Source organism: Eupeodes corollae, chromosome 3, assembly GCF_945859685.1.
Source record: "Eupeodes corollae chromosome 3, idEupCoro1.1, whole genome shotgun sequence".
NCBI classification, from domain to species: Eukaryota; Metazoa; Arthropoda; class Insecta; order Diptera; family Syrphidae; genus Eupeodes; species Eupeodes corollae.
Window position 1 is genome coordinate 68799969 of NC_079149.1, and position 9630 is coordinate 68809598.

At 34.2% G+C, this 9630-nt stretch overlaps 1 protein-coding gene across 1 annotated transcript; it reads right to left on the bottom strand.

Annotated features, from left to right (window-relative positions):
* Positions 1-2609, bottom strand: LOC129952324 (trichohyalin-like). The gene is made up of 8 exons (XM_056064858.1): positions 2508-2609; positions 2389-2441; positions 2160-2336; positions 1781-2080; positions 1634-1727; positions 904-1032; positions 751-840; positions 1-679 (listed from the first exon to the last, which is right to left on the bottom strand). The coding sequence occupies exons 1-8, from the start codon at positions 2574-2576 to the stop codon at positions 599-601; spliced, it is 993 nt and encodes a 330-aa protein (XP_055920833.1). The 5' UTR covers positions 2577-2609; the 3' UTR covers positions 1-598.
* Between the last annotated feature and the right edge of the window lie 7021 nt (positions 2610-9630).

The following is a 9630-nucleotide window of genomic DNA, read 5'->3' on the forward strand; positions in this document are numbered from 1 at the left end:
GATTTAAAAACAGTTAGGTTCCATAAAATGTTCAAAATACGAACCTTATTCAATATTATAAACAATACAAGTAGTGTTCTGTCAAAATCATTTTAGAAACAATCTCAAACTCAGTTAATCTGAACAAATATGTTTTGACTTCTCAAGTCAAAGCATATAAACGTACAAATTATCTTAATCTTTGGCCTGTTAAAACCGCAGAAATAAGCATACATGTGTTAACAAGTAAAGCTGTTAAGATTGGTTTGACTATACAATATGCATAAGTCTTTTTCAGACAGCGCGCGGCTGCTTGACAGTACTGTCAATGAGTTGTTTGTGGTGCTTAAATACTCTATCGCTTGTGATTTTTGATTAGTATTGAAATTGCCAAATGGCACCAAAATGATTCATGGCACTGCACTTATAAATCTAGTTAATTGGTTTCCAATGATCATTTGTCAAATTGGGCTAGACTTTAACAGATTTTGTCGTTTTTCCATTGAATAAATGAAAATCGAGTTCACTTAATTAAAATCATTCCATTTTGTAGCGTAGGCATTGCAATATTTTATTCCGCTTAGACTTAATACAAATTGATTATATACTTTTTTTTAATTTAACGAATGGATTTTTGGTACGGTATGTTGGTTTTCGGTTGTGATTGAGCTTGAATCTGTCTGCCGTGTGCCACCAAGGCCTGAAATAGAAGGAAGGAAAATAAAAATGAAAATTTCGTATTTCTCTTCTTATAAACAAAAGTCTTATCACAGTATCAAGCATTTTGTTCCTGCAATTCATTTCGGACTTTCTATCTTTTACATATTCCAGGTATCTGGCTTGTGATTTGTTGTCCGAATCCTTAAAAATAGTAATTTATCATAATGTATTTTGAGATCAGTACCAATTTGCAAATATATTTACTCTTTTAAGTTTTGTTGCCTCTCTTTCCTTTTGCTGATCGATGTTAATAATTTTATTGTTTAAAGCTTCTGACCGTCGGATTTCTTCTTCTCTAATTATCTTCTCCGCTTCCAAAGATTGAAGGTGGCTCTATTTATTGAAGAAAAATAGTAAAAATCGATTTTCGGCTCGAATGTATTGGCAAATAATAAAGATTTTAGCTTAAACTGTCAGATTTCTTAACATAAATAAAAATCTTTCAGAATACTACTGAAAACAAGTAAAAACTTATTTTTGACATAATGTGGTATATCAAGAATGATTTATTTTTTCATTCCCAAAATTACTTTGTTTTATACGAAATTTTGTCATCATTTTTATGTTAAAATGTTACTAAATTCCAACCGACAGTTTTGTTTTAACAAAAAAATAAGAACCTTTAAAAAATAATTCTTAAATTTGCTAAAAAATGATTTATAATTATTTGATTCTGATCAAAATATTGTTATTGATATTTACATAATATTTTGGAAAAATTCGATTGACATTTGTTTCCAAAAAAAAAAAAACCAAATCATGCAAAAAATAACTCAGAGCTGAAAAGAACTGTTTTTCGACTAAGGTATTAATATTCTGTAAAATTATTACAAAATGGGGGAAAATTAAAAACCTGAAACAAAATAAAAACTAAATATACATACATAACTTAACTAAATAACTAAATAAAAACTGTAACGAATTACATGAGTACCTTTTGTTTTGAACCTTCCTCGATTTTGTTTCTAAGAACATGTCGCTCTTCAAAAGAAAGCCGAAGGACATCCTCATGATTTTCTCTTTCAATTCTAAAAAATAATTGCAAATACAGTTAACTTAATTTTAAATCAATTTGATTCACCTTAGATGTTCATTCTTTTTCTCTTCGTTTTCCATTTCTTTAATTTGCTTCATTTGTTCTATTTGACCATCCAAAACCTGCACCGTCTTATTTGCAATGATTTTTCGTAAGTCATTTTCATATTGCCGTTGCTTTTCCTTTTCCCTTTCCAAACACATCGAAGCTTCAAACCAAATCTTATCGATTTCTTTTTCTTTCATTTGCATGGCCCTTTTTTCAGAAATTTGTAATAGTTGTGCTCTCTTTGTTTCTTGTGTAATCTTTTTACTTTCCTTGGGACGCATTTCTTCACAATTGGCTCTTATGTAATAAAATATGATTTACAATAATCAAAATAGCCATAAATATGAAAACACACTTTATTTCGCATTCTACTTACAGTTCTTTTTGAATTTGTTTTAGTTTCAAAAATTCCCTCTCAGCTTCAGTTCTTTCAAACCTGGCTGTGGAAATCCAATCCAAACGTTTTTGAGCGTTTTCTAGCACTCGAGTTCGAAAAAGGTTCGCTAATTCCTCCTCTTGCTGAAGTTCTTCCAGCGATAACATCATTTTCAAACTGAATGTCAAATTGAAAATTTAGTTTATTTGATATGTAAGAATTAACAAACCTTTCTTTTCTTTTTGATAAATTGAAGTCTCGTTCTCGGAGGGCTTCTTTGATCTAAATGATGAAAAATATTTATTTTTTAATTGGAAACTATGAAAGTATAAGGTATTTTTGACTCACCCTGAATCGAATATTAGTTTGAATGTGACGATTGTCAGTCTTTTTCATGAATTCAATACTATCCACCATATTAACAATCTTACCGCATACTGAACAAATTTGTAGATGATGGAGATTATCGATTACAAAAAAGTCTTTTAATAGTTGCTATAGAAGCATATTTTCAACTCCTAACAAAACCATTTAAACTATGATGTTATTGGAAACTAAATGAAATTTTGGGACATAAAATAACAAAAATTAGACAGTCAATATGGTAACACTGCATTAAGGTCTCAGCTTTGCTCAAAGAAGTAGACTTTGTCAAATTATTTTGTAGAAATGTAAGAATGTTTGAAAATAAAAACAAGAGCCTTGCAAATTTAATAACAGCAAGACAAAATTTGTCAAATATGAAAAACATTTGTAAAGAAGATGTAGCAAGTGAAGAAAATATCCTCGAAGCAGTAAGATATGAAGAAAAAGATGTCACAAAATAAAATGTTAGATACTTTTTGTTCCGATAATTACGCATCAAATTTTTCGAACAGTACCCAAAAAAATATTCCCTAATAGGGCGTTTAAAGTATTACCACCCAAAATTTCTAGCTTCTGAACACCGTAAATGTAGAAGCTTACATTTAAGGAAGTAGCTCATAAATTGTTGTTACAGATGCAAGCAGATTATGCCTGGTATAAGTTTCGAAGGCTTCCTATATATAAAATAACTTCACCAATAACTTAAAGATTAATGTGGAAACATTTATTTGTTTATATATTTCATTATAGTCCAGTCAATGAACGAATAAAATTGCCTTCACCTCTAAAAAAATTCAACAGTTTTAAAACTTGGCCCACTTACTAAGGGATGTCTGGTGATGGCCTAAAAGAAAGTCCCCAAGAATCCGACGTGAGCTGTAGCGGCAGTTAAGAGAAACATGGTGTTTATTTCAGTTAATTACGTTTATCTCGAAAACTATTTGTTGTATCAGAAAATTTTGTTGCACAAAATTGAAGTTCATTTAATTTTATAAGAAAAAGCTGCAATAATTTGGTTCGTATTGTAGTTTATAAAATAAATCTAGAGGCAGTGAAGAGAAACATACATTTTTTTCGGTTTTTCGGGTTTATCTTGAAACTATTTGTCATATCAAAAAATAATCTTCTACAAAAGTAAAGCTTATTAGATTTTCTTAAAAAATATTATATTAATTTGTTTCTACTTGTTTTAGCTTTTAAAATAACTCTATAGGCAGCATGTAAGGAAAACGTACCTAAAAATTTGTATACTAAAGAAAACGAACATTAAAAATAGAAAAAGGAAGCCTTGCCTTATTCATATACAGAAAGCTTGGTTCTAAGAAGTTGGTAAACCTTATATCAAGCTTAGGGTTTTGTTCTTCATACTATGAAGCTCAGTTGTTGGAGATCTTAGCTATGATGGCGGATTAAAAAATTTAGTTTTTGAGAATGTTAATGCGTGTTCCGAAGAAATGTTACAGCCAAAACCATATGACAGTTCTTGGTTGTCATCAAAGTTTATTGGCATTTACGATGTTCCAGGATGCAAAGGATACATGCACTCATTAACAACAGGCTTGTTTTGTGTAAAAACTAAAATCATTCCTCTTCCGTTCATAAACTCTCCAACGTCCGACTTTAATACACTTTACACTGCATTGCACTATGCTGGCAGTTTGTGTTGCAAATTTGAAAAAAATGCCTGGTGGTAACATTTGACCAGTCTTTTAATATACAAAGTGAAGAAATCGTTGCCGCAGCTTCATCTCAGTCCCGTCTATTAATAACCTATATTGTTCCAATAGGTTTTCTGATGAGTGGATGTGGCCTGCAAGAGTAAATGGGTACTATATGCGACTCGGTTTCTGTTGAAAATTTGCCGCAAGAAAAAGCTTTCGCAGAACAGTTCGTGTTTTAATAATAAACAGGCATCCTTAGCTAATGTTATAATGGAACAAGTCGACATAAGCCAACATGAATTAGAGGAAATCCCAAATCTAATGGAAAATTTTCTTGATGATTCTCCTTCGTTATGAGCATTAAAAAAAAAACCTCATTTGATCCAATAGTGAGAAACTCCAAACAAATTTTTTCAAACTCAAATATAATTTACCAACAGCAGCCTTATGGATTCAGTTGTTCAATATGATTACATTGCTTAAAGATTGTATTCATGCTTAGCGGACTGGCGATTGGAATGCCCATATCAACTGTGTGAAGAATATGATTCCATATTTCTATGCCGCCGGACACTTCTTGTACGCCAAATCATGTCAACTGTATTTGCAGGACATGGTAAAACTGCCTTCTGTGATGACCCCAAATGAATTTAAAAACTTTGTGCAAGCGGGTTTCTTTAATATGAGAAGAACTGACCGATTTCGGACAGAAGTGTGGTCGGACCAAACGATTGAACAAATTTTAATGCGTGGAGTGAAGTTCTAGGGCTAACTGCTACTCATGAAATTTTCTATTCATTCGAAGAATTCACTGGCGTTCTTTTTCCTACTGTGCGCAAAATTAATATTTTGGGGAGGCACGTAAAATTAGAGATAATGCAGACATTGCAAAGCTGTCAAATTGGTTCAAAAGTAATCCTCCATTTCCAGTTTTACAAATGAAATCATGTCAATAGCGAGTGGCATCGTTAGAGATGATAAAGTAACTTGCTACAATGCTTATTCTCTAGGCATGCAGGCATTGAGCCATATAGTGGCCCAAAGAGTTTCAGGAGTAAGAAGGGACATACAAATTCAATACTACAGTTTTTTGTGTGGAAAATTACAGACACGAAAAAATGCATACCATATTTGTTTAGGAAATTTAATAAGCTTTACTTTTGTAGAAGGAGATAAACCCGAAAAAACGTATGTTTCTCTTCACTGCCGCTAGAGTTATTTTATAAACTATAACAGATACGAACAAAAGTATTCAATCTTTTTTTAAAACAATTTAATGAGCTTTAACGTCGTAGAACAATTTTTTTGGTACGACAAATAGTTTTCGAGATAAACTGAAGCAATCTCCATGTTTCTCTCAACTGCCGCTAGAGCTCATGTCGGATTTTGTAGGACTTTTTTGGCTCATCACTAGACATCCCTTAGTAAGTGTGCCAAGTTTCAAAACTGTTCGATTTTTTTCACAAAAACTTTTAATTTCTGGGGTTTAAAGAGAACACTGAAATTTTTCGGATTGGTTTGATGCATTATTTTTTGTCGCAGTTACCAAAGCAAAAAAAAGAGTTGCATTGACTTTTAGTATTACCCGTAGCGTGATGGTTAGTGCGTTTAACTATCATGCAAGGGGTCTTGGGTTCAATCCCTGCCTGTGCCACTTAACTTTTTCTACGGGAATTGCTTCGTGCGAGGAATTGACAAACTCTCTAAAAGTAATTCTTGTCATGAAAAATTGCTTTCTCAAATTAACCGTTCGGATTCGGCATATAAACTGTAGGTCCCTTCCCTCTCTGACAACATTACTCGCACAAAGGAATGGTTGAGAGCTGTAAGTCACTAGGCCCTGGTTCTACATGGACTGTTGGGCCACCTAATTTATTTATTGCCTTTTAGATGTGGGTCAATAGAATGCCGAATATTGACCGTATTCTGTTTGACGTATTAGGTGTTAGAACACCGAGCATTATTATTATTACTATTATTACTCAGTCATAAAAAGTAGTCAAGAACAAAAGACACATTTCAGGAAAAATATTTTACATTTTAGAAACATAGCAGAAAATTTCAGAAATGTTTTTGATAACTTTGGTGCGCAAAGATTTCTCATTAACAGGACGACCAACCTTCAATCCCAACTTATGAGAAGGCACCCCTGATAATTCCAAAGAATTATCCGCGTGTGACGCCCCCGCCGGCCCACGCACTCGCCCGGCGCCTCAGCCGAAACAGAATTATCATACACACCCAGTGAATTATTTGTTGTACTCGTATACCTACATAGCTCGTGTTTGGCGATGAATGATTGAGCATAGCAAAGTTTAGGTTCAAAATTATTATTTGTGAAACTTGGTGGGAGCCACAGTTTGCGCCTAACGTTGAGGGCTTGAGCCACGTGGCGCGCGAAGCGTGCGTTAATGTTTAACATGTTCGACAACTTATTTTATAAGGCTTGGGAAATCTTTGATAATTTAGGAGTGAAAGCGATCCCCGGAAAGTAATATTTACCATGGGAATGCGTTGTTTTCCCGAGATCAAAAGTAACTAATGCCCTTTCTTAAGACTCAAACTGTCTCCTTAGCAATTTTCATTTAAATCTGTTCAGTAGTTCAGGCGTAAAAGCGATCGGCCAACCTGAATTTTCCTATGGGAATGCGTCATTTTCGCGGGGTAAAAATTAGGCTATATCCTTTCTCGGGTATCAAAATATCTCCAAATTGCATTCTAATTGGTTTAGTAGTTTAGGCTTGATTGAGTAACAGGCAGACAGAGTTAATTTTGGATTTATAATATTAGTAGGTATAGATTTACACATATTCTAGTCAACATAAAGATTGTTTATGAAAGTACATTTTCATGACAACGGTAGGCCAAAAAAAATTAAGTATTTCTTTCCTTAAAACTTATTTAAATCCATGAAGCCCTAATTCGTGGTATGTTATGTTTTAAATGTAAATACTAAATAATTGAAGCGTGTGGATAGAATTCATGTTCATATTATCAAAATAGGTTATCAGTGCCAGCAGGTGTCCTCTACGTCTATAAAATAATACTCCTCCGAAGACGTTTGCAAATGACTTTATTTCATTTGACTAATACAAATACCGGTAACCAGTGGCTAAGGTCTAAATGCTCATTGACTTGCTTTGGTGGTGAAAAGAAATTAATAGATTTTTTCAATAATATTATTAATGACTGAGTGTGGAAAGATAGCCGGCGGCTAATACAATCTAATGCACGCTTTAAAACGAAGCTCCTCATGCTGCGCTTGCTGGTTGGAAGATAGCTTGGAGAGGTTACTAGGTGTACAGGTACATATGCATTTGCATAATTTGTCTACGCTCCGTGACTCTATACGGGCCTTAACTCCATACCTTCTTACACACAGGCCCAACAAATGTGCAAAGGCAATGTGCAGAGCACGAGACACGATGATGAAGTTGTCATAACTTGAAGCCTCCATTAGAATACATCAGTTAACCGCAGCAACTTTAGTCGTTCTCCGTGTTGTTGCTCATCTCTATCGCATATAATCTCATTCTTATACGTTTCTCTAGCAGCGAAGACGTTTTAAATTTTATTAGCTAATAAAAGATAATTGCTTTGATATGAACAGGTATTTTTGGATTTGGTCTCTTGTTCGTGAAATTATGAGCAAATTCAAGTGAAAGCTTAAAATACATGCATTGCAGTTAGATTTCAATTTTTGATCATTAAATGTTAATAGAAATTTAAAAATAAATAAATAACCTTACATGTATTTTTATTAATACATTATTATAAAAACTTTAACTTCTGAATATATAAACTATAATATATTTAAATGAAAATTTAACAACCGAACAAATGTGAGACGATTGCTTCCATTACTTTAGTGCACATTAACGTCGCCGCGTCAGTCTCCCTCAACCTTTAAGGTGGCACTTCAATTCTGTCTGAACTAGGGTCTCATCCAAGAAACTTCTCATATGAGGTAACTTTCCACTTGTCCGCACCACCTCATCCGCGGTCTTCCTTTAATGCGCTATCCTGTGGGTTCGGATTCGAAGACTTTCCGGACCGAAGCATTGGTGAAGATGATTGGCTCTACGTGAGTCAGCCATCTCGGTCATTGGACTTTTATCCTTCAGGCTAAGAACTTTCCTCTCGAAACTACCCAAGTTATTTGACCCGCTTTTTTTAAAGTCCACGCTTCTGCACCGTATAGCAGGACGGGAATGATGTCTTATACAGCGACACTTTGGTCGCTCGAGAGGGGCTTTAATATACAATAGATATTTAGTCCAAAGAAACATCGGCTAGCAAGAGTAATTTTTGGTTTTGTCTCAGCGCTGGTTTTGCTTTCTGTGTTCATAGCAGAAAGACAAAGTCTTTAACTAGCTCAAAGTTACGTCTATTGATATTGACTTACGAGAGATGTCTCTATACAGCGTGTAACTATAGAAGTAGTCATATGCTGTCTTGTTCTTGGGGTTTTTCCAGGATCTGCCGTAATGTGAATATTTGATCGTCTGTGGACTTTCCTGGTCTAGGTTTATGTTCTTGTGAAATTCGTTTCCCCTGCTCATAAAACTTTCAAACTTCATTTCTGCCTTTGAACCTCTAAATATCTTCGATCGCTTCGCCTGACGTTTACGAGTTCAGACATAGGAATTCAATGCATGTTATCACTATGGAGCTTCGACCTCACGTTTCGTTTGACAATCGAAAGGAAAAGAACGTAATGTGACTCCAAACGGAAGATTTAGTTCAATTATCTGAACATTTGCTTTGTCTGACAGCTCAACAGCTGTTAAAAAATTCGAACAAACAAAATTGCTGATGTCATTCAAAGCAACCTCGAAGCAGGCCCACCTAGCTGAAGCGTGTTTGTGATTCAGCCATTATGCTCTAGCGTTTTCCTCGTCAGTGTTCCTTTCTCCTCCATAGAACTCGTAAGTTAAAGCTCTCGTCCTTTTATACAGATCCGCTTTGCGTGCCTGTTGTTTTAACCAGGGGTTTCTTGTTGGTGGCTGCTTGACCGGCCCATGCTCCAGGAAATCTTCATCTGCATTACTCCCCTTAAACAGCTGTGCCTTAATACTTTGTTTAAACTCTTACGGTTATAATAAGTCGTATACAATGCGAATACAGAATACCTTGCTACGTCCTGCTTTTCTCTGCCATTGAAATGTTTAGGAATGCAAATCCAATGTACTTCTTTTTCAACCCTTTCCCTTTTCCTTATTTATCACTTAATTATGATGATAGTTTAAAACTTCAATCAATAAAAGCACAACTTAAACCCAAGTTGTATTTATATAACATTTGAAAAGGTATAGATTGATTGAAAGGGAATATGAATGTTTCTAAATCGAAAGAAGGTAATAACTTTTTCTGAAGACTTATTCGTATCTTCCATAGTTTTTCAAACTATTTCTGTTCGATACTGTACGAAAATACAGTTTTAA

Bases quoted from the DNA above. Each gene is read 5' to 3' on its own strand.
- LOC129952324 (XM_056064858.1), bottom strand. From the start codon at position 2,576: ATGGTGGATAGTATTGAATTCATGAAAAAGACTGACAATCGTCACATT. The intron at 841-903 runs GTAAATATATTT...ACTATTTTTAAG, and splicing joins AGGCAACAAAACTTAAAAGA to GATTCGGACAACAAATCACA. The intron at 680-750 runs GTGATAAGACTT...CTTCTATTTCAG, and splicing joins GGAACAAAATGCTTGATACT to GCCTTGGTGGCACACGGCAG.